Genomic DNA, 24735 nt, shown 5'->3' with positions numbered 1-24735 from the left:
TGTCGGCATCAATGGTGATGATTATTATAAGAAAGAATAAGAAACCCTTTCCTTCCTTGTCTATTAAATTAAACTAACATCGGCGATTAAGTTTCAGTCGTTAATGTGGGAGTGAATCAAATGCGAATGAAGTCTCCAATCCATTCATCAGGTTCACTTCTCTTTATTATCGTTATCTTCTATGTGCTGTGCCCTAACTATTTTATTTTATCGCAGATATGCTGCTTTTAGTGAGTGTCTTTGTTGCTTTAGGTTTCATCACAAAAGAGTACAATGTTAATATTAGGATTAATTCCCTCTTTCATATTTCAGCTTCAATGTGTCAAATTATATATCCCAACCTTTGCAGCTGAAGTGCTCGTGGTCGCCAAATGTCAAGGACTCTTGCAGCAATTGTAGGAGGTGCTGCAGGAGCCGTGGCATTGGTGGGGATTCTGCTTCTCATTTGTTGCTTCTGTATTTTTCGTAAAAGGACTATTTCAACAACTTCCGACACAGGATCTTCTGATCCATCTGTTCAAGGTCATATCTCACTTCTTATTAAGTCAAACATTTCATATTTATTCTCCCAATTCCTCAAGTAATCTGAATCACTTGCAGTTGGAAAAAATGCTGGGGTTGAATTGACCTCACAAGATGCCAGGCCCTTCCACATTGAAGAATTGTCTTTGGCCACAAAAGGTTTTAGTGATAAGAGTTTAATTGGCCAAGGCAAATTTGGGGAGGTGTACAAGGGATTGCTTCATGATGGTATGCTTGTAGCAATAAAAAGGCGATCTGCTGTTCCTAGTCAGGAATTTATTGATGAGGTAATAGTAACTATGTACATCTTATGGAAACTACTGCACATATTGTTTGAGTTTTTTTTCTTAAATCATACTATTCAAATTTTCATTCATCTTCCTTAGAAGTAACTACAGCAAACTTAACTAGAGCCTGTGACCAAAATGGTTATCTGCTATAATCAACAGACAAAAGGCACTAAATGCATCAGTTTACCCCCCAAAGAGCTTGTCACTTTCATGCCTTTATCACTTGCTGATTGAATGACCCTTTTTTAAGGCTTACTTACCTAACTCATAGCACAACTTTTTGCTCTTATTAGATTCATAGTAGTGCAGAAATTCCAGAATTCAAGGGCATTCAGTTTCACTAGGCAAAAGCTCAAACGTTCCTCTTAACAAAGTGAATAACCTGAATATAAGAAATATACCAAATGAAATAGAACACCAACAAAAAGTTATGGTTCTCCACAAACAACACCTAACCGTCCGGGGTGCAAGCAAGCGTCTTTGAATATTGGAAAGCTCCAACATAGTCTCTCGACATTCCTTAGGCCCCTTCAATCTCAAAGTGGGAAAGCTAACTTGAGTTTGCTTATTTTGTGAACACATAGAATTGACTTTGAAATCTCGCTGGAATGATGTACAATCACTTAAAAGTAAGTGATATTGGAATTATTTCCTCCAGAAAGTTGTTGGTAACTACGTCGCGAGAGAAAGTGCTTCTTGCACTACATACAAAAAGGAATATATTCTTCATCATTGAAAGGAGAGAAGGTGTTATAATCTTGAGGACATTATTAGCACAACTTGAATTGCAGAATATTGACAAGAAATTCAAGGTCTAGATGTCAAGCCCCAAACCTAGCCTGAGGCGGACCAGCTCTGTCTGAACTGTGCAACCTGCTATAGCACATGGACATAATCTGGAAATGTAGAAAATATACAACACTGCTTCCCGGCAAGGGAGCCACCATGTACAAATGACGTGCTCTGATAAGATGGAACTGTAGATACATAGAAAGGCTACCTGGCCTGAAACATGAACGCGGTGTAACAGACATGACATATACACATATTGGAATCATCAACACAAGTCTATGAAGCCTCTATGAATGAGCTGGAAACTGTACAACTGCCATACTGTCGGTATAGGGCCCCAACCTACCCAAACTTTCTATACAAATACATATATAATAAAAAAGGAACTCTAGATTTGACTTAGCCCCAGGTAGAATGGAGCTCACCAACCAACAACTGATAGATGAAACAGATGTCTAACGAGACTTGCTGTTTTGAACGTCTAAACCTGCACTGTGAGTGCAGTGCAGCGTAGCGCCCCCGACATTATAAAAAGTGATGTGAGTACAATGGAATTGTACTTGTATATAAGTGGGTGTTTGGATTGACTTATTTTAAGTAGCTTTTGGCTTTTAGAACTCAGTGGAGACAAAGAACACGAACACTAGGGGGTCGTTTGGTAGAGTGTATAAAAATAATGTTAAATAGAGTGTATTAGTAATGTTTGTAATAGTTGTAGCATATGCATACTAAATAACTTGTCATGTGTACCTTATGACGTTCAATAAACGCTCTACCGGCTAAGCTGCATTAACACGATGTTGCATTGAATTTGTGCGTAGCTTCTAGTCTTTGACATCAAAAAAGAAGCTTGGAATGACAAAAGGGACATGTGAGAATTTAGTCTTAGCTAGTGGAACAAGAAAGACATGGATCAAGTTCCCATATATGCATATATGTAACATTATCACATACATCCCAATCAAAGAGGAAAATTGTCTAGCCATCGGAACGACTCTCATCGCACCGGCATGTGTGGATATACCCAGTTTCCAAGAATGCTCCCAAAACAAATACGGTATATAATTTGGCTCATGTGGCCCTATGTATATATACATGTCTACAGCTTAACAACTTATAATGTATGGCATAAAACATTTGTGGCTTAATAGCCTATAATATCAAGTGAAATTTGTGACTCAATAGTTTAAAGGATATCTTTAACATCATTAAGAAATTTTAGTCGAAGAACTGTAACTTAAATATCACATGAACCTTTTAAAGAAACATGAAACTAATCAATGAATATACATATGGATATCATGAAAGATTTCATCGGACGATATTAAACTTGAAACCTTTAATACATACATGTGTCATGCAAGACATATGACTCTATGAGCAACTAACATGAAGACTCGAGGCAGTTTTAATCATATAAATCCAAGGCAACTAGAGTGTCGTACTTAAAGAACTATAAGAAGCTTCATGTGACATTTTGAAACTTGTAAAACACATTTACAATATGGATAAGATATGGCTTTACAAATAGTTATGTACGAATACTTGAGGCATATGGATCATATACTCGTGAAGACCATAGAGAGTCTTATACTTAGAACTTTATCTATGAGTCTTTGTAGTCGTTATTCTTGCAAATGATTCATTTAACATATAATGTCTCAAATGGAGGAGCTACCGACCATTTTAGGTAACATGGCAGCTCATAAAATGAAAGAAACACATCGTACGAGAAACTCGTTAAAAAATCCCAAATTAGAAAGTTTAGCCTTACATAACTTGATTCCAATCCTTTAGCATATTATAACAATCAAATGTTCCTTTGATGCTTCAATCTATAATAAGAACCAGTAGCAAGGCTACTATAAACAACTATACAACATAACCAGGCCATTATGACAATTCGATAAACAAAATGTGAGTGTCGAGCTCGTGAGACTTTCAAATTAACGGCACTCTTCGTACTCAATATTTCGTATCACTAGTCAATCAATATACTCGCCTTCTACGAGGCTAACCAATTAAACAACAACTAAAACAACTCTCTACATACTCCCTCCTTGCCAAATACATGAATCACAAAGGGCAAAACTTGGACCCACGGCTTCCCATCACTGCCTGTAAACTATACTTAAAACATCTTTAGGATCATATTTATGGAGATAAGAGGAGCCATACCTCTATGAAGAAGAAAACCGGTCTCTGCACTTTGTATTCTTCAAGAACAATACCTTTGCCTTCAAGAAAACACTTGGCTAAGTATGTTTTTATGATCTATGATGAGGAATACACTTGATTCTTGAAGGAATCAACTTATCTTAAGCTAGGGAGAGATGGAGATGAAGAACCCTTGATTTCCAGCCCCCAAAACATTTTGAAACTATGGCCAAATGAGCCCTCAAGTTGTAATTTATAAATTACAATTTTTCTGGTTGACATACCACGAGGTGCCACATGTCCATCACACCAAATTTTGGCTCTGCATTGTCCGTTGTAAAACGCGCATAACTTCTTACTCTGAAGTTGGATGGACGAGTGGCTTGTCTTGCTAGAAAGTAGACTCAAAGACCTTTAATTTGATAGGTCGTACACCGCATAACTCGTTTGAACCTAGAGATATACTCGCTCAAAGTTGACCCTTTTGCGGCACATAAAGAAAAATTCATTTGTGATGTCCCTTTCGACTTAACTTAGACGTTAAAGCTTTTATCAATCCGTAACCTTATAACCACATACTAATTACCATGTAGTACTTACCCTTAACATATGTACTCATTCTTGGCCTTATCCTTCGAGTTCGGACAAATTTGTCGATGTTCGCTAATCATACTGTAACTTAACCGTCGATTTAGCACTTTAAAACTTAAATCATTTTGGGACATAAGTCTTAATTCAATGCAGTAGTACACTGGATACTTGATATATTTATTCATTGTCGACCTTATTCACCCGATCTCGGATAATTTCGTGAATGTCTAATCAGTCTTTTTGTAGTTTAGACGTATGAGGTATAACACTAAAGGAGGGCATTAATCTCATGGTAAATATCAAAGCCAGTCGCCGGAAAGATGAATCTTGCATTAACAATCTTAGAGAAAGGAGCAAAGCCTGAACAATGCCTTAGAGGAGGAATGCATGAATAGTTGCAGAGAGATGAGTTGTGACACCAGTTGCTGGGAGAGGAGTGGTGCTGGACCAAGAGGAAGAAAAGGAGAAAATACGAGTGACACACATTGGCTTGCACTGCTCATCGGTTATGAAAGCTAATTTGAGTCTCTATCGAGATCTTAGAGGTTTTGATACCATGTGAAAATAAAATAAAAAACTCCTTATTGACTTGATTAAGTAATAAAGTACAAAAGATGCTCCTTATTGGGAGTCATATGCTACACACAATATTGCAGATATTCAATTTCAATGCTAATCAGTTAATTAAATATTTTATAATTAAATACAGAATATCCTAAGATATCTTACAGAATATTTTGTATGATTTCCTCAACTACAATGAATATAAACATATATGGATCTTATCAAAAAAAAAATAAACATATATGGATCTTTATACATTCTCTAGATATTCTAAGAGGCAGTGACCAACTATCCACATCTACTTCTCTGTCTAATTTCTCACAGTTTTCTTACTTCAAACTGCGTCAAGGGTCACATTCTGGTAACAAATTACTCCTCGGATCTATATGGATTTGTAAGAGATCAAGCTACAAATCTGGCCTCTTTACATTTTTTAGAATCGGAAAAATAAATAAATGTAAAGAGGCCAGATTTGTAGCTCTTACAAATCCATATAGATCCGAGGAGTAATTTGTTACCAGAATGTGATCCTTGATGCAGTTTGAAGTAAGAAAATCTGGCCTCTTTACATTAAAATCGTTGAGACTTTGCTGATTACCTTGTATCAATATCAACAATAACATAACCAGTGTAGTCCCATCAAGTAGGGTGAGGTCTGGGGAGGGTAGAGTGTACGCAAACCCCCTGCCTCAAAGGTAGAGAGGCTCCTCGTGTCAATATCATCAAGTGAAAATATTTGTTACTTTTCTCCCAATTGTGGTATTATTTCATTGCATTATCTCCTTCCTAAACTGTGACCAACTACCGATAAACCCTTTTAAGTTGTCAATGAGACCTTCCGGTTTGAGAATTACGTTTTGCGCCACTTAGCCCAAATCCTTTACCTGAACAGTTTCCTTAAAAGTTCAAATCCAAACACAAGATGAGCAAGCTACTTTTTCTGTTATATTTGAAGCATCTTTTAGCTGCTTCCCTTGGACCACTCTTTTGTTATGTGATCAACATGATGTGAATAAGGCATGTCAAATCCAAGCTGCAACTGAGATGTACTGACGGGTTTGGGTCCTTGTTCCTTTGTGTTTTACACAGACGTTAACTTTCACAACATTTTAGTCCCTCCGGCTTTAATTGGACCATCTTAGTGAACCTGGATATTAGGAGGATGAAACGAAACTTAAAGACATGTTGAGAGGACTATTATTGGTGAAGTCTTTACTTATCTTCTTTTTGTGATTGTGTCTGTAATGGGAGAAGGGACCTAGGGGATATCTGGGTCACAAATTGATAAAATTGCATTGCACAACTGGCAACTGGGAAAGGAAAAGAAGTGGGTTATGTAGTCACATACTGAGAAAATAACTGTGTGGAATAAAGCATGTACTCTATGGTATTTGATTCCATTCTTGCTAACCATGGGGAGTCCTAAGTATCTTGCTGGACAAATTAAGTTATCATGATTCATGACAATGCATTTTTTTATGAAATAAAAAGTTCTCTTCAGCCATTCCCCCTGAAATGGGGGAGACTTTATTACTGTAAAGAAATTTTTTCGAGCTCAGGTACAAACAACCCAGTCACGTGCTCAATTGAATATGCAACCATTAATAGTGTCAGAGGCACACTTCCATTTCTGGGTTGTCATGGTATTTGATATTATTTCTACATTTTGAACTTCTATCCTCACCTCTCGAACTAGATATTGGGGTTGAGTTAGCTCCAAGGTCCATTTCTTTAACAACATGTTTGTCATCATCTTTTGGATTTGCTACTAAGGCCCTAATTCTTTTCCCTACCAATATCATATATCCAATATACTTGGAAGATCTACTGATGGTAAACATTAAGCTGGTATGCTGATAAAGCAATAACTATGTACATAAGCAGCAAACTATCAATACCTCTCATCAATCGTAGGTGTATCAGAAATGACTTATGATTGTTCGTATGACTATGTGTTCATTGTGGTTTGATGTATTCAGACTGTATCTCCTATCAGGTTCGCTATCTCTCATCTATTCAGCATCGGAACTTAGTCACCCTCTTAGGATATTGCCAGGAAAATGATCAGCAGAATCTTGTCTATGAGTACATACCTAATGGAAGTGTATCCATTCACTTGTATGGTAATCCTCTTTTTACTAAAACTTCTGTTTCATCCCTTTCCATTTTATACTCGTTCTTTACCAATATTTTGTCCCAGGCAAATTTTGACTGTTTAGGGAATTGCCTCATCTTCTCTAACAGTTTGATTTCAGTACATTGTAGTGACTATTTTCCAAGTTCTCAGCTTCTTCTCCCCCCCACCCCCCACCCCAACATACAAAAAAAATAAATTAAAAGTAGTCCCTCTTTTTTGTTCCAATCTGTCTTTGCTTTTTACTCGTTTTCAATTGCAAGTCAATTAGAGAATATTGTGAACTTTTGTAAGGTGCAATATCTTTTTCTGTTTGATCTTCATTTCATGGGTTTTTCTTCTAGGTGGCGGTCATGTTACACAAGAGAAGCTAGAATTCAAGCATAGGCTTTCTATAGCTCTAGGGGCAGCTAAAGGTGATCCTCTGCAAAATCAGTGAGCATTTGGGTTCCCCTGGTATTGGTTTATCTTTTGTTTGGGAAAATAATTATGCCTGTCCTAGTAGTGGTCTGGCAAAGATAAGCTTTCACAATACTTAAGGGCCCTGCATCCACTTCTTTGAGTTGAAATACTTTAACAGTATTGGTTCTTATGCTTCATTCTCGCTCAATGTTATATATGCAGGTCTTGCTCATCTTCACTCGCTAAGTCCCCGCTTGATTCATAAAGACTTTAAGACAGCAAATGTTCTTGTGGATGAAAATTTCATAGCTAAAGTTGCAGATGCGGGATTACGCAATTTTCTTGGAAGATTTGAGGTTGCAGGCCCATCTTCTCGAGTGGCTGCTGATGAAATATTTCTTGCCCCAGAGTAGTCTTCTTGCTTCTTTAGTGTTTATTTTTTGGAACATCTTTCCTTTCATTCTTTTCTCCTCTGTGGCTCAGCAGGGATATGATTGATGTGAAGATCCAATGACTTTTTCTCATTATTCTGTAGGGTCAGAGAGTTCCGACGATTTTCTGAGAAAAGTGATGCCTACAGTTTTGGTATATTTCTCCTGGAGCTAGTTAGCGGCCATGAAGCAATGGATTTGCTATCTTCAGATTTGAATGTAAACATAGTTGAATGGGTATATACCCTTTTCAGACCAAGCTGATGCATTTAAAGACTTTTTCTCAAATGTATTATTGACAAAGGATATTGAGGCCCCGACAGACAATCGAGGAATTCAGCTAGTTATGCAGTTGCTAATAGAGTATTTTTCTCATTTCAGGTAGAGAATTATCAAGACTCTGGAAACATATCTGCCATCATTGATCCAAGATTGGGTAACAGCTTCACCACAGAAGGCATGGAAGAGTTCATGCAATTGACTGTCCGGTGCGTTGACCCTTCCAGTGAAAGGCGGCCTACCATGAGTTATGTGGTGATGGAACTGGACCGGATACTGGAGAAAGAAATGAGCTTGACAACAATCATGGGAGAAGGAACTCCAGTTGTGACTCTTGGAAGTCAACTTTTTAGGGCTTTAAAATAAGATGGAGTGGGAATTAAGCTTCTTGGTTGTATTAATTCTTTTGTTTGTGTGATTTTTCAGATTATATTTACAGAAACACCAGATTGGAAAGGGAGATGCATCCAGCTGTTTGTTAATTGTAAAAAAAAAAAGAAAAAAAAGTTGGCAGTTGTTCCCCCCCTCCCCCCATTATTCTCATAGATGTGCTCAAAAACTTGTGATAAACAATTATTTGTTGATAATAGATGAAGATTTTCTGACGTAAATTTTTGAATCTTTTTGTTAAATACTACTTCATATTCCATCTCAGGCTTGCCTGCCATGTAAGCTAGATTAGTAGTATTTCACAAGGATTAAGGCGATAACTTGAATGCAAGTTATGAGGAAGAAGTATATCAAAGATGAATAGCTTACATAGTGAAAACGTTGAGGAAGAGCTTTCCTCGTATGCTCAGTTTCCAGAAGGCTAGTCTTTTCTTTTCATGGTATTACATGTTTAGTTGATATGAACACACTGTTGTAGGAGACGTTCTTTATTGCCCTGCTTCTAGAAGAATCATGGTGACAGAATTTGTAAAGTTGGAGCCAAACATCAGCTTTCTAGAATGCTCATTTCCGTACCAACATTTTCCATTTATAAAAGCACAATAAGGACTACTTCTAGGCTTAGAGTTCAGGCATCCATGAGCTTCCGCATTCACTTCACTCTTTCAACAGTGAATATGACATCGAAAGCCCAAGAAACTGTAGCAGCATCCAAGATTTGTAATGAATAAAATACGCATGCTCATGCAAACACCCCCATGTGTGGTATTCAATTCTTTTCTTACAAGCCAAAAAGAGGGGAAAAAAAGATATGAAGATGCTAATCATCTGGCATATAACAAACATCATGAAGAAACCGCACCCTGTTTTGCTTTGAGAACAAGCTCTTCTGTAGTAGTCCCAATTATCTCATTTGCACGCTTGAGACCAACACAATAATACCGTCCAATTGTATCCTGAATGGGAACTGAATATATTAGAGGCAAGAGAAACATATAAATATTCACTTCAGGATAACTTAAGGTAACAATAGACTTCAATAGCTAGCCAACAAGAAAGGGACTTATCATACTACTTAATATGGTAGGCATAGTCGGTGGATACTTTCCTGGATCCCAATTGATAGCACAATAACATGTTCATTCCCCAAGTTGAGAAAATGCTTATTTCCTTATATCTCCATTAAAAAGATTAGATTTGACTTCTCTAATCTTATCAAATATTTGTTACACTTAAGTCACCTCGCTTTTATATGCTATTAAATGGACTTCTTAAGAAAATGAGAAGTAGTATCGTAGGAAGACATCTTCCTAAAGGCAAGTAATCTTTTGGCAATTATTTTCTAGTGTTTGGTTGGTAACTAAAAAATATTTTCTAGAGAAAAGCATTTATCAGGAAAGGACTTATTTTCCTAAAATATATTTAATGTTCCTGCTTCCAATAAATCCATTCAAGATTATGAAGATGGGTGAAGCCAAAGTAGGGCGCTTTGCTTCACTTAGGAGTTGTTTGGTAGAGTGTATAAAAATAATGCTAAATAGAGTGTATTTACAACAAGCACCAATGCATGTGCCTCTTCGCCCCCATGGGCTCTGTCTTCAAGACAACAACATTAGACACTAGGTGAGCACAACCAAACAGATGCTGGGGGGATCCCCCTGTTCCATTGCAAAGTGATATATTAATTGTTAACAAAACATTATGACCATCTATACAAAATTAGAAATTTATTACAAGAAAATTAGTCACAAAAAACAGAAACAATGCCTTCATATCTATAAGAAATTTATGATGGTTTTTAAACATTAGTATGATTTTAACTTCATATCTTTTTCCTGATGGTAGCACCTTACTTCGCTAAAGCAACGTTTATTTGCACTCTACACTCAAATCCCCAAATTAAACCTTGATGTTTTTCTACATAAAACCTCCTCGTCCAAAAAATCTTTAATATGTGTAAAGTTATTTTACATCTGTTCAACGAAAGTAATCTTTCACATTTTGCTGGATGCATCAGGCAGGCAGACTCCAGTTCCATCGGTGTAGAATTTGTACAATATCCACTTTCATATTGGAAAAGACTTTTCAGGGGTTTTCCAGGTATAGCAATAGAGAATGCTCGTATGCTAATAAACTAACTGAGTCATTTCAACCTGGTCGCTGAAAAAGGAAGGCTACTAGAGTCTCTTCTTGGTTTAATGCTTCTAATGACCAAGAGGAGTTTCTCCTTCCAAGTTTTCAGACTTCTAGTAAATTAGTGGTTTTAAAATTAGAGAGTAACTCACGTATTCCTGCAGATATCCTTTGTCTTTTCCTTAAAAGACATGTTTAAAACATTGACCAGTTAATACTTAAAAGCGCATAACTTTCTCTAAGAAGATATACATGGTGTGTGGTAAGGATCATCTAGTCAGCAAAGAAATGAGCAACACAATAGGAAACAAATGGCTTGTCCAAGTTTGGAATCGTCCAAATACGGAGATCCATAAACTATACAATGTGTGGGAGATTTCTATATGTGATTCCCACAGAAGTGTCTCTATCTAAATATCTGGCAGCAAGAAAAGAAATTTACTAGGTCAAGGGAAAGAAAAGAAAGCAAAAGGCTATTACAGAAGACCAATCTTACCCGAGCAACAATGCCTAATTTATCTAGTTTCTGAACAGCATCATCTACATCAAAATTACAGCATACACCGAACTCTTCTTTTAGTAACTCCTCGCAGCGCAGATCAAGATCCTATACCATCACTCAGATTAATGGAAGATTATGTTAGTAGCACAATAATGGATGGACCCCATGGAAGCAAGCATCAAGGAAAAGTATAGGATAATATTCATATGCATGCCAAACATCCAGAGAGAATAAGGATTATATACCTCCAAAGTAGCTTTACCCTGTTCCATCAAAATGAAAAATGATATAATAACTTCCTTTACCTGCAAATTTGGCATGGACACTGTAAGGACCAGCAGTAACTTGTTCAACTAATCAGAGAATATTGTATCAGAATCAGTAGCTACATTCAGTACTAAATGCAGTCTCAAGTTACCATCCAATAATATTCATTAAAAGTGGGAACCTTGAGAACATGTTTAAACATTTCTGAGTTTCCTATAACAGCACATCAATATAACAAATATCTTCCTTTCATGATTGTTTCTTTAGTCTATCATATATAATCAAGAAGACCATCATATGTTTTTTTTTTTTTTGATGACCGTGGTTCCGGGCCAGCAATTAGAATTGAAGGATATAAATATTGTTAATTATGTTCGACTGCGCCCATAGATATCATGAAGAAATGAAAAAGAAAAGCTTATTTTCAGTTCTATTATCCTTTGTTGCCCAGGGAAGGAGGTAGGTAATAACATGACTGGAAATTCATATGATTGAATGGACAAGCATTTGAAGGGGAAAAGAAGACAGAAGCTAACATACTTCTTGCTGAATCACATCATCACACAAATGTAGAAGAGTACCCCTTCCACTATCTAGCTGTTTATCATACATTGACTGTGTAATCAAGTTTTGATATGTAGCCATATTTTGTTGAAACCTGCAGACAAGTTAAGGAAATCAGTTCCACTAAAATACCAGCTTGAAGATGTTCTTAGTAATGAGTTACATTCTTCGCAATCATCTGATGCATTCAAAATATAAAACCAGTGTCTCAGCATGACAAAATGCAGAAGTGCAGAATACAGTCAGCAGGTAAGAATTAAACGATAAAGGTAAGATAACACTTTGTTATCTATCAATATTGATACAGATAGTACTGAAATCAACAGAACACTTAACGTGAAGTATGTCTTTGCACAATAGCCTATCACTGTGGAGAGGATAGCAAACATGACCCATATATCAGCTTTAGGCAATTCAAGCGAACTCACAACAGCAACCTGAAAGAATTAAGGAATACCAGAATTTAAAACAAAGTTCTAAAGGGACGATGAAAGTAGAGAAGTCAAATTGTATGGATAAATAACTAACCAGACCAACTATAGCAGACACAAGGAATTTGACCCAATCCATTGGAGTTAAACCGGGGTTCTTTTTCTCTGGCTAAAAAGAAAGAGAGATATTATCAAGATGTAACAGTTTATAAGAAGCTCACCCCCCCAAAGAAAAAGTACACATATACATAGTTGGGAGGCTGAAAGAAAACAATTAGAAAAAAAAAATCATACCAGGACAATTTCCAGGTCAGCCATTGGAATGTGTCTGAAATGCTTCACATAAATTCCTCGGTCCGATTTTGCTGAGGTACCAGCTCTTCTGCATAATTACAACTTGAATCCATTATGCAAACAACACAGCAGTGTACAACAAGTGAAAATTAAAAGTACAAAATACGAGCATTATTTGTGCAGAAAATGCGCTTCAAGCAAATTACCAAACTTGAAATTAAAATAAAAAATCCGCAAAGAATGGGAACTTGTACCTGTAGACAACAATTATCCTGTCAAAAGTAGGTTCTTGAATTGTTATCTTGCTCATCAGACTACGTAAACTGGATTCAGACACACAAAAAAAAGTAAAAGTTGGTAATAAACAACAGGAACACAAAGGAGAAAGCAAACATTGTTAGTGCTAGTGTCATTAATTCACAATTATTAATGTCACTCAATCAGCTAACGGTGGTGAATTCAACAACTGGTCATCCGCTTCAAGGAGTTCAGTCAAGGCATTCGGAGATATTAGACAACAAACTTTCTTGCTCTAAGAAGTAAACACATTACAAGCCATGCACAGAATTGATTAATCCGAGTTTTCCAATTACATTCAGGCTTGTCAATGCTGAAAGTGAAGATTTACTTTGTCAGGGATTTGCTCAAAAGTCGTTGCTACAACAACTAGTCAACTAGGCATGCATCAACAATTCGGAGGGAGAGTTTTGATTAGAGAAATTATTTGCCGGTGTCTTCTTCAAGTATTTTGCTGGTAATGAGATTACAAAGATGGGAATTTGATTAAGATTCCTGGCATCTATAATTAAGATAATAGATCTCTATATTTCGTAAGCACTAAAGAACGAGGGTAACACTTTGTCAGTATCGGGGGTGCTTAAGAAAGACAATATACGCAGACACTTCTTGTGGCAGGGTAATAGAGAGAATAAGACCTTAACTTGGTTAAATGGGAGAGCACTCCGGAGTGTCTAAAGACAAGAAGGCAGGAGGTTTGGGCATAGAGCCAGAGGTTCAAAGTACAAGTTGCAGCTTAAGTGGCTTTGGAGATTCAACAAGGATGTGGGAGCATTGTGGAGATACGCTGTTGTATTGGTGACAATATATGAATTTCTCAATCCATGGATTACCAAACAGCCACACCTCTCCAACACATGTGGAAGCATCTCAAAATTCACTCGGACACTTTTCAGACATGTAGTTCATTAGAAATTGGGAATTGTAAGCAAGTAAGATTCTGGACAGAAACTTGGTTGGCTCTGTCCTTTTTAACGGATCAATATCCTCTCCTATCTACAGTGGCACAGAATCCTGAAGCACCAATATCAGAAAATTGGTCCAGCTCTCCCTGGGATATTACATTCAGACTTAATATTAATGATTCAGAAGTGGAGAGTCTCTGTTCTTTGTTGTCTCATCTACATAGTTTACCTCCCCTTCTGTCCAGGGATGACTCTTTACATGGAAATGTGATGCTAAGTGGTGTTTTCTCTGTTAATCATGCTACACACAAATAATTCCTTCCCCAGCTGAAAATTGCCTTGGAAGTGCATTTGGAAAAACAAAGCTCCTAAGAAAGTGGAATGCTTTGCGTGGTTGCTGGCGAAAGGAGCTTGTCTCAAACATGAAATCATCAGAAAAGGGAAGTTAATTTATGTGGCAGATGTTTGCTTTGTAACAATGAAGTTTAAGATATCAACCATTTATTTCTTCATAGTGCATTCACATCTCAAATAAGGAGTTCTCTTTTCAACTTATTGGGAATTAAATTGGTAATGCCAAGAACATCAAAGGACCTACTACAATTCTGGCACTTGAGTGATCTTCGTAAGGTGAAGAGGAAAATTTGGAATACCTCCCTGCAGTGATATGGTGGACTATCTGAAATAAAAAAGGACCACGAGAGTGTTTAAGAGCAAATCTGAATCTGTAATTAGTATAAAAAAATGCATATCTTCTCTTCTCTTCCCTTTTTTTTTTTGGTGCAACAAGGCTATTGCAAAGGACATAGATCCCATGATTGCTTTCTTGAGTTCATTACACAATTCGTGATGTAGCCTCCTCTTGTACTTAATTTACAGCACTCTTTTGTTGCTGAAGTTAATGTACTTACCTTTAACAATTAAAAGAAACAGAGGGAACAAATTCTTTCATATCATATCAGAACCAACTCTAACCATTTGTTCCCCTACTTCTCAATTCTTAAATCTGTCTGTTTACGGATTTCCAAATGGAGTTATAATGGGCCAACAACTTCCTGAGTAACCCCACCTAGTGGCTTAAGTTTTTGGGTTGGATGCCCAATTTCTTTTATATTATCAGAGTCAATCTTGGGTAAACTCGTTCACAACCATTTTTTCCTCTAGCTCTAATCTCTGCTTATTCTATCAGTTTGAGCTTTCAGCCCATCAAGAATTGTGCCGATTTGAGCTTCTCCCACTCAAGTCATCCTGTCAAGCCACTATAACTCTCAATTCGAGGCCCACTATCTAGCATATCGAGTCATTTTAGTCTTTTAAAAGGGTAACAGACAGCCAAAAAGAAAGACAACAAAATACTTCAAGTTCACGTGTAAATCCAAGAACAGAGCATGAACATTTCATGCAATCATTATGCATGGTTTCAGAAAGGCTTACAGTGGTTCTAGGTTTTTCAATCCATATCCTTAAAAGTCTTTTTGTTTGAATGCATAAATGATTTGCCCTTGGTAGTCCTCGATTATCCCTGAATAAATAAGGTCTTGGATGACATGTTTCAGTCTTAAACATCGGATAGAATGGGTTATCCAAGTCGTCACTCAGTTAGTAGAGGTCAAAAAGGATGGACGCATTATTCGTCAGTTAGAAGTGGTCCTTACTATTTTCATAGGTGAATCTAGCTGGCTATCACAATCTGATCCTGGCCTCTACTTTCTTTCACTTGATGCAAGGAAAATTTATTACTCCTGGCATTACGAAGATATGGTTGTTTAAAAGGACAAAAGTCAGTGCAAAAATGAGTACAGTTCATTGTTAAACCAGGTCCAAATAGACACATGCACAATCTGTGGCAGATATAAAGTAATACACCACACTGCTTAAATGCTTTATCACCAAAGACCCAAAACATTTGAACAAGAAAAATGAGAACTTTTTCATAGCTGTGCACTGTCCATTTCATGAAGATTCCAGTTGTTAATAGAGTTGTGGGAGTCAGTCAAATAGGATCTTCACCGAAAAAAATAATCCATTTGCAACAAATCCGAGAGACCCATCCTTGGCTATTGAAATCTCATATCAACTCCTGCAAGACAATTGGATCATCTCTATTCTCCATGATGCATGATGTAATACGTCTCATGCTGGATGCAGCTCAGGTGGCATATGAAGTGGTTGGTCCAGAAAGAAGGGTGAGTTGGGTATTTTATATAATTTGGACCTTGAGAAAGTTTATGAGCGTGAATTGGGAATTCTAGGATTTCATTATGTCGAAGATGGGTTTTGGAAACAAGTTGAGGAGATGGATCATGTTTTGCATTTCTACAGCAAGATTCTCTGTATTGGTGAATGGGAGTCCCTGTGGCTTATTTCGGAGTTCGAGGGGTTTGAAACAGGGATCCTTTATCTCCTATGTTATTCAACTTGATAATGGAAGCTTTGGGTGGAGATCTTTTGAAGGGTTTTGATGATTCTTTTAGAGAGCACAACAATGTGACAGTTACACATCTTTAATTCGCAGATGATACGTTGGTCTAATACATCCCAACTAGATCATTTGAGAATTGAGACAGATTCTTATTTGGTTCCAGGTTGTGTCAGCATTAGAAAAAGTGAGATTACTCTGGTGGGGGTAGTGAATAATATTGAGATAGCATATGATAGCTCCATGGACAAGGATGATGCTATAGAACCCTAAGAAGACAATCATCAAGGTCACAAGATAAGGAGTTGCGAGCCAAGATTGTTGGACTTCAATGGGAAATAAAGAAGATGCTTTTCATGGAAGAAAAGCCCAAGAACGAGTCCAAGAATGGTGGAGAAGAGTGGAGTAGGTGCTACACACATTTATGGTTCAAGTCCAAGTCCAAATTGAAGAAGATTGGGCCACACGAAGCCCAATAAAAGAGCCCAAAAAGTTGAGCGCTTAAAGTCAAAGTTTCCTAGTTTAAAAGTTCGCTAGTTTAAAGTTTTATAGTTTAAAAGTTTCCTAGTTTAAAGTTTCCTAGTTTAAAGTTTACTAGTTTAAAGTTTTCCTAGTTTAAAGTTTCCATAAAGTAGGATTTGAATCCCACTCTATTTGGGATAGGTTTTCCCTATATATAGTGGTTGATCTTATTATTTTAAGACAGACAACATTATTATTAATTAAGAGTTTCTCTTCTTTACACCTTTGTGTATGGCTACTTGAGATTTATCTTTCAACCTTATAAGAACGATGCTTAACGGGAGAGATTAATCCTTAAACTTGATATTTTTGGTTATTATTCGTAAATTAAAGAAGGTAATTAGTCTTACACTAATTATTGTCTCTAGTTACTTCAAAATAGGGGTCTAGATCACTTTTTGATCTAAGTTCTTGAATTGGCTCTATTAGTATCATAAATTAGCTTTAACACGCTAATTTTTAATACTAAGATTAATTAGGGTTCTAAGGACATCTTTTGAATTTGGAGGTTTTATCCTCAAATTTCGCATATCTTTCAATTCTTGTCTTTAATCTGTTTATTTTCGCTTCCGCATTATTTTCTTGTTTATTTAGTACCCCGATTCTTATCAACAAGGTGGGTACTCTACTTATTTCTTATTTGGGTCTAGCTTTGGGTGTAGACCTTACAATGTGGAATCCGATGATCGAGAGTGCAGAAGTAGCTAGCGGTATGGAAAACGAGGCACTTGTCAAAAGGGGGAAAGGAAGTGTTGATCAAAAGCACTTTGTCCAACATTCTTATGTATTTCATGTCAGGCCTCAACAAAGTAGCCGAAAGGTTGGAACGTCTTCAATGTACCTTTTTATGGGATACATAGGAAGGCACAATAAAGCATCATCTCATGAACGAGGAAGTTGTCACTTCTCCAAAGGAATGGGGAGGACTCGATGTGAAATACCTCAAGGTGTTCAATAAAGCTATGTTAGGGAAGTGGAGATGGAGATTTGGGGTGGAGGAGAATGCTTTTTGTAGGGGGCGGTAGCGGAAACATAGGGTGCTATGGAAGGGGGATGGAGGACTAGAAACATTATAAATATGTATAGGTGTGGTTTGTAGAGGAGTATTATGTATGGGTGGGTAGGTTTTTGGGGACATTTCCTTAAAGGTTAGGGCGGAATCAGGATTAGTGTCTGGGCACACAAGTGGTGTGGGGAGAACGAGATGAGTTGAGGGAAGTCTTCCTTAATATATATCGTGTATCTTTCCAGGATTGGGAGACGGAAGAATTTCACAATTTGATTAAATTTTTGAATGGGCTAGCCACTCCTAATAATTTGTCATATGTATGGAGCTGGCGAGAGAGTGGAGATGGATTATTCACTGTTAGCTCTATTTATAAGAGATTACTAGTGTGAGGGGAATGTACTTTCCCCCATGACTATATTTGGATCCCTAGAGCTCCGAGAAAGGTGTGTTTCTTTGTATGGTTGGCAGTAAGGGGTGCGATCTTAACAACAGAAAATTTGAAGAGGAGGATCACCTATGTTAGTTGGTCTTTTAAGTGTAAGAGTGCAAGCGAAAAATGTAGATCATCTCCTATAGCATTGCGACGTGGCTAATTGGTTATGTAGTGTGGCCCTCAATTTGTTTAGGATGCAATGGGTGATGCCCGGCACGGTGAAGGAGACTTTATGAAGTTGGACTAATAAGAGGGGGAAGAGAAGGCATGAAATGTTGCCCCTTTAGCAATCATGCGGGTCATTTGGAATAGACAATTAGGAAAGTAGTGTTTTGTCTCTATTTTCTCTTTGCTGTACTTACAAGGTCCCTTTTGCATAGACGATTGAAACTCTTTTGTTGAGAATCATATTTTGATAAAAAGATTCACAGATACAGAAGTGCCGTATGAACTTTCTAAAGCAGCATATCAGTTTAAGCAAAGAATAGAAATACAGAACCACAAAGACCACTTATTAGACCTGAGTTCCATATTTTCAATGCGGATACGTTCAACATATAAGTCCTGATCTTCTGCTTCACTATTGATCCCGTCATCCTTTTTTGGATTCTTCTGGCGCCGTGAACTTGATCTCCTCGAAAACAGTCTATCAGAAGGATTCAGAAAGGTAGGAACTTCATTTTGAGTACAATGCAAACAGTAAACAGGTTTACCATACTACTGCTTTTTTTGTATCTAAAAGCCACACACCTTGTTTTTCTCAAAATCCATCCCCAAATGCGTGAAATAATCATATCCACTTTTTCCAAGAAAAAGTAATCCGTGGTCTTATCAATTCCAATGCCGCGGCGAAAGATTATGTACTGGAAAAGAAAAAAGTAACTCAGTGGCATGATCAAACTGTTCACTTTCATCCTTTACCCTTGAGTAGGAATAATACAATAATACTGCATATAAAATGGACAATAACATGGTAGCACTAAATACAATTCAAATCAGATCAGGAAACGGCAACGAAGTTGTCTTAAGAAAAGTATATATTCATACTACACACTGATAAACCTAATAAGTTTCAGGACACATTGATATACCATATAAGTTGAACAGCCAAATATACCCATGTCCATCCATGATATGGTTTGCAGATTCAAAGAAATAGTCAAGTAACTATTACCCGTTGTTAATTGCTTGTGTGCACCATTAAAAATTTAAGGAGCAGCCCTTAAAATGATGATTAATCTTATTAAAACAAGCAAGAAGATGAGAGGGCATTAGATCCCAGTTTGTCCTCAGTTGTAACTTGTAACACACTATTTTAAACCCTTGATTGCAAAAATTATCTTCTCTTTTAATAAAAATTATTGTTCACCAAAGACAACAACAACCCAGTGTAATCCCACAAGTGGGGCGTACGCAGACCCCTTACCTCTCTTTCTGGGATAGAGAAGTTGTTTTCAAAGTAAAAGTAATATAACAACGAAGTTCCTTGAATTAAATGGTTGCAATCTTTTGTTCGCTTTTTGATTGGAGTGAGAATTCCTTCTGCCAAAAAAAGCAAGCGGCAGCAATGAACATCCCTGACACCTAATCTCACGATGGAATTAATAGCTTCACAGCATCACATGTAGAGGTAGACGTGATACACACACTTTAAAAGTCGATCCTAATTGTTGCAAATCAAGGCAGAGGTATGGAAACCATATGTGGATATCAAGGAATCAAGTTGCATTCTTGAACTCCACACCAACAAGAAACAAATTGGCAAATATTCAATTCAGTGAAAAATTCATAATTATAACCAGAAACTACACTTGTAGACCTAGCATCTGGGAAGCCGTTAACTCCAGTCCAAGCGTCCCAGAAAGAGTAAACGCCTCAATTTAAATAGCGACTTGAAGCTTCAGTAAGAGTGATACCTTGTCAGCGAACTCTGGAAGGCTCTCGTGAGGATGCTCTGCAAAATACTTCTTTAAAAGTTTTTTGTCAAGCTGCATCCAGGATAAGGTAGAATGAATCGCAAAGTCAACATGTCAAAAAGAAACTATATCAAGAGAATCAATAATTGTTTGAACCAAATTATATGCAGAAGCAACTAAAAACCTTAGATTCATCAACACTGATTGGAAGATTTAGAAGATACTGCCCGGAATGTGCAACATCAATCTCTTCATCACTCGCTATTTTAAAGTTACTTTTGTCCATAATCTGCATCAGCATAAGAGAAATGAGGAAAAAAACTGGATAGTCAAATAAGGGCACGCAAAAAAACACAAATGCCATCCCCATTTCCCTTAATCCTCCAGCTAGATATGGAGAAACGTTCAGAATTCACTGCTCTTAGAGCTTGATGCAAGTTTAAAAATCCATTACAAGCTTAGTCTCAATAGCAAGAGAACGCAATGCAAAATAATGGGAAACAACTTTAGAGATAAATAAAATTAATATATAGCCACCATGATTGAAACACGGAAATATCCCCCTTCCATTCAATTTTGCACATGGGAAATATTTGTTAAGAATAACAAAGAAGTAGAGGAAAAGATGGGGAAAACTGAAGGAAGAAGAAACTCCCACTTCCTGAAGAAAAACACCTAGACCTCTTACCATTCACCTCACTAGTTGTCTTCCTCCCCAAAGTAAAACCAAGAAGTTTTTCTCTCAATGTTAATGGCTACCTCTAAAATAGAAGGACACACTGTGATACCTCTCATCTTCCTACAGTTCCAATGTTTAACAAGTGATGTGTATCCAATGAGGAAGCTAGATCAATTATGCAATGTGATACAGCCTCTTCAATTTCAGAGGATCTTACACTTAATAACTGATGTATGATTCTTTTTTTTGTTGTTATAGATATTTTTCGAGGGCAAGGAAAGAGGATAGCACATTGTCCACAGGTACGGTTTTCATTTGAAGGTTTGTAAAGGTCAGCCCCTCCATACAGGGCCATAGATCGAAACTATTCTAACTTCCCTTTTTCTGTTGAACTATTGGGCCATGGTACACACACACACACAGATATTATTATATAAACAAATGAAGATTATATATAAACTCACAGACACACATATGAGATTAGAGTTTTTATAAATTTTAACTGGAGCACTAATGTCATGACTAAAGATATGCGGATACAATTGATTATAGCAGTTGATGGTGGTCACTGATAGGTCCAACATGGGTGCTCAAAATCCCATTTGGGTAAATACTGCTGGGGAGTCTGAAAGAATGAGATAGTGACAGACTTCCCCTATCATCAGAGTTAGTGGCATTTTCTTGAGATAAAGGCTTAAGCCTCCACCACCAGCCATGTTTCCGACTTTCTCTAACTTAAACTTACTAGATCAGTCAATGGCCAGACAAAATGAGGGAAAGATTCAATCAACTTCCAAATCCTTCATAGAAGAATGTCACCTTTGTTCAAAGTGTTTAACAAAGATATCTCAACCCTGTCCTAGCGAAGAACAAATTTCTAGGAAAATAATATAAATGCTAAAACTAAACCCTTATCTGAAATTAAACTGAAGTGGCTTTTGAATTATCTCTTCTATCATTATTATTTATTTTTAATTTTTAGTCTCGAGAAAGTCCTCTTTTATCTTAAAGAAATGCTTTCGTTTGAAGTTGATCAAAAGAAATCCGACTGCCATGTGTTATGAGTGACACCTGCGGATCTTTGAGGGCCAACAAATGAAAACTCAAGTCTCTATCTCTCAAGTACACTGGTTAGGCAGTTTGGGCTTGCATGTTATATTATGAATCTAAACAGCTCATATAGCTGGCTCAGATACCAGAGAGAAAAAAATTAAGAAGAAGCTACATCTTTTTTACCTGAAACAAATATGTCAAAAAATTCTGTTCAAGAACATCAATCTCATCTGGAGATAACTTCTGCTGCTCCAGTTTTTGAGCCCCGTTCACAGGATCAAACAAGGAATACAATTGCTGCAATCACACAATACTATTCATCAACACAATATCATCATCAGCAAATTAAATTCATTTGCCGTAAAATGATGGAGAAAGCATATTTGATCAAATGAAAAGCAACATAAAATTGTATTACCATGAGATCCTCAAATTGTAGAAGATACCAAGCATGAATTGTGTACTCAACTCTCTTGCAAAGCTTCAGAAATTCAGCCCGGTCAGAACTATGTTCTGGGCAAGGAGGAAGTCGGGATCATTAGAACCTCAAATCAAAACTGTTACTTGAATAATCAATTATAAAAAAAAACATTAAAGAGAACTAGAACCACACAGATTCATGCAACATTATACATTTTTCATAAAGGTAGCAATGAAAACAATTTTAAAGAAAGACAGAGACATAATTTATGTCTATACAGAAGGTAAAACTTACATTTGTGTAAAAAGTTATAACATTTAAGATGTCAAAACTTATACAGTGCAAAAAGAGTTTGAAACCTTTTTGGGATTTCAATCCATCAAGTGTCTCTGTAAAATTCACAAGCAATGGCGGAGCCAGAACTTTGACAAAGGGGTGTCAAAATATAAAGAAATAAAATCGCGTAGAAGTCAAGGAGTGTCAATATGTAATATATATACATAAAAAAAAATTTAGTCTAGCTACACAATGTAATTTTTCGACGAAGGGGTGTCGGTCGACACCCCTCAACTTCACATGGCTCCGCCACTGTTCACAAGGAGGGTGCACAGAATCCCTCCTCCTTTTGATTAAGGGCCTCCCCGCCATTTGAATTGTCCAGCACTAACTTAGTAGCATTGTTTTAACTTTGAATATAATTTCTACTTACCTATACAACAAATCGCATAGAAGGAAGTTGTTTCAAAAGAGGTACAATTTCTTAGAATCCACAAGGACTTGATGAAAGATGGGAAGCCTTTATAGGTGGATTAGAGTATATTAAGCCTGTGTGACCATGTAAGGGAAGTGTAAGATTTAAAGTATTCCTGGTTATAGAGAACCCCATATATGCCCTAAAAGACAATTTATTTAGTGGAATAAAACAAGACCAAATGGAGCAGAATAGTTGATGAGGATTCACATAACCGGCTCCAACTAGTTACAAATTCAAGAGAAAAGTGTTAAACTTTAGAGTTGAGTGGAAGTGTCTTATACTGAAAACAGTAGTTAATTGAGACAAGTCACCTGGCTTACCTTGGAAGTTTCAGACAAAAGTTAATCTGGGGAAGGTCAAATTGCATTAAATTTTTCAAATAAAGAGTAAAAACCTTAACAGACAGCAAGGTTAGGAGTAACATCGTAGGTTTAACTGCAATAATTGGTAAACAGAAAAAAGTAGGCCCGGTGAAGAGAAACTTAAAATTATCAGATTAGTACTAGAGAAAAAGGAAAAGGGGGTTTCAGGACCAGAAAATAGGAAGGAGAAAGAAAGAGATTAAGTGATGATTAGCAGAAAGTAGAATTGGATTACCTATAAGGTCAGCGAGGGCAATGATGAGCCTGGGTTTGAGGACTGGAATAACAGACTCCCGCTCCAATCGGATCACCTCTTTCTTCCTCTCCATTTCTGCAAAAAGATTCCAAACACACAAACAAGGAGAGGATCAAATCGCTCTTTTCACTTAAGGCGACGCTAACGAAGAAGGAAATAAAAAGTGAGGTGTAAGTGTAACGGTAGGATCATTTCAACCGACGAAATTATTAAGTATTAGGATGTGTTTGGTAGGAAACAAAATGTTTTTTTGGACGATAAGTGGATTTCTAATTTATTTTCTCATGTTTGATTGATGAATTTATTTTAGCTTGAGTATAAAAATATTCTTTAGAAAAATAATTTATGATCCTAAAATCAATCACGATAATTGATCTAGGACCCGACCCGACACTCAAACTAGGATAAAACCTAATGACCGTTTCAAAATCCGATCCTAAGATTTGACCCAGGACCTGACCTAGGAAAATGATTTTCAAAAAATAATTTTAAAAAAAATTGACGGGGTCGCGTGGGGGTGAGGGTGGCGCCATAAATTTTTTTTAAAATTTGAATAGAAAAATTTTGTGCGTGTGTTTGAAGAAAATGAGTTGATTTTCCAAACATTTTTAAGTCAACCAAATGTGAAAAAATTAAAAATCGTGCATACCAAACACACCCTTAACTGCACACAAGTGGGTCCTGTCTTTCTCCTCTTCCCTCTTTCATTATTTTTATTTTACGGTAGGTCCTGCCCTTTGCCTCTTCTTCTTTACTACTTACTATTTGTAAGTATAATATAATATGATTGATTATTAACTCAAAATGATCAGTAAAATATTTTATTAACATAATTCACCCCGCTCTTCTCGTTAATTTTAATTTAATGAAGGGTTACTGAATCAAGCTACATCGCTGGTAGTGTTTCTACAATGATCTAAGCCAAAAATAAAACAGAAATCCCGTATACCAATAAGTACATACCGG

At 36.8% G+C, this 24735-nt stretch overlaps 2 protein-coding genes across 3 annotated transcripts; one reads left to right on the top strand and one right to left on the bottom strand.

The window, feature by feature from the left end:
* LOC125848817 (putative serine/threonine-protein kinase) lies at positions 1 to 8644 on the top strand. The gene is made up of 8 exons (XM_049528757.1): positions 1 to 151; positions 313 to 522; positions 601 to 809; positions 6913 to 7039; positions 7395 to 7466; positions 7675 to 7861; positions 7988 to 8120; positions 8265 to 8644. The coding sequence occupies exons 2-8, from the start codon at positions 372 to 374 to the stop codon at positions 8526 to 8528; spliced, it is 1143 nt and encodes a 380-aa protein (XP_049384714.1). The 5' UTR covers positions 1 to 151; positions 313 to 371; the 3' UTR covers positions 8529 to 8644.
* Positions 8645 to 9104: 460 nt separating this feature from the next.
* LOC125847697 (uncharacterized) lies at positions 9105 to 23985 on the bottom strand. Of its 2 annotated transcripts, XM_049527361.1 has the most exons (15): positions 23749 to 23985; positions 22395 to 22489; positions 22160 to 22273; positions 20429 to 20533; positions 20245 to 20316; positions 19079 to 19191; positions 18849 to 18974; positions 12998 to 13066; positions 12744 to 12831; positions 12547 to 12618; positions 12355 to 12455; positions 11995 to 12112; positions 11433 to 11492; positions 11182 to 11292; positions 9105 to 9508 (listed from the first exon to the last, which is right to left on the bottom strand). In XM_049527361.1, exons 1-15 carry the CDS (start codon positions 23840 to 23842, stop codon positions 9398 to 9400), a joined length of 1449 nt encoding a protein of 482 aa, XP_049383318.1. In that variant the 5' UTR covers positions 23843 to 23985; the 3' UTR covers positions 9105 to 9397. The 2 variants fall into 2 exon arrangements, with proteins under 2 accessions (XP_049383318.1, XP_049383319.1); XM_049527362.1 differs by lacking the exon at positions 12998 to 13066.
* Positions 23986 to 24735: the final 750 nt, after the last annotated feature.

This window comes from Solanum stenotomum, chromosome 12, assembly GCF_019186545.1.
Source record: "Solanum stenotomum isolate F172 chromosome 12, ASM1918654v1, whole genome shotgun sequence".
Taxonomy (NCBI): Eukaryota; Viridiplantae; Streptophyta; class Magnoliopsida; order Solanales; family Solanaceae; genus Solanum; species Solanum stenotomum.
This window is presented reverse-complemented; position numbering and strand designations above follow the sequence as displayed.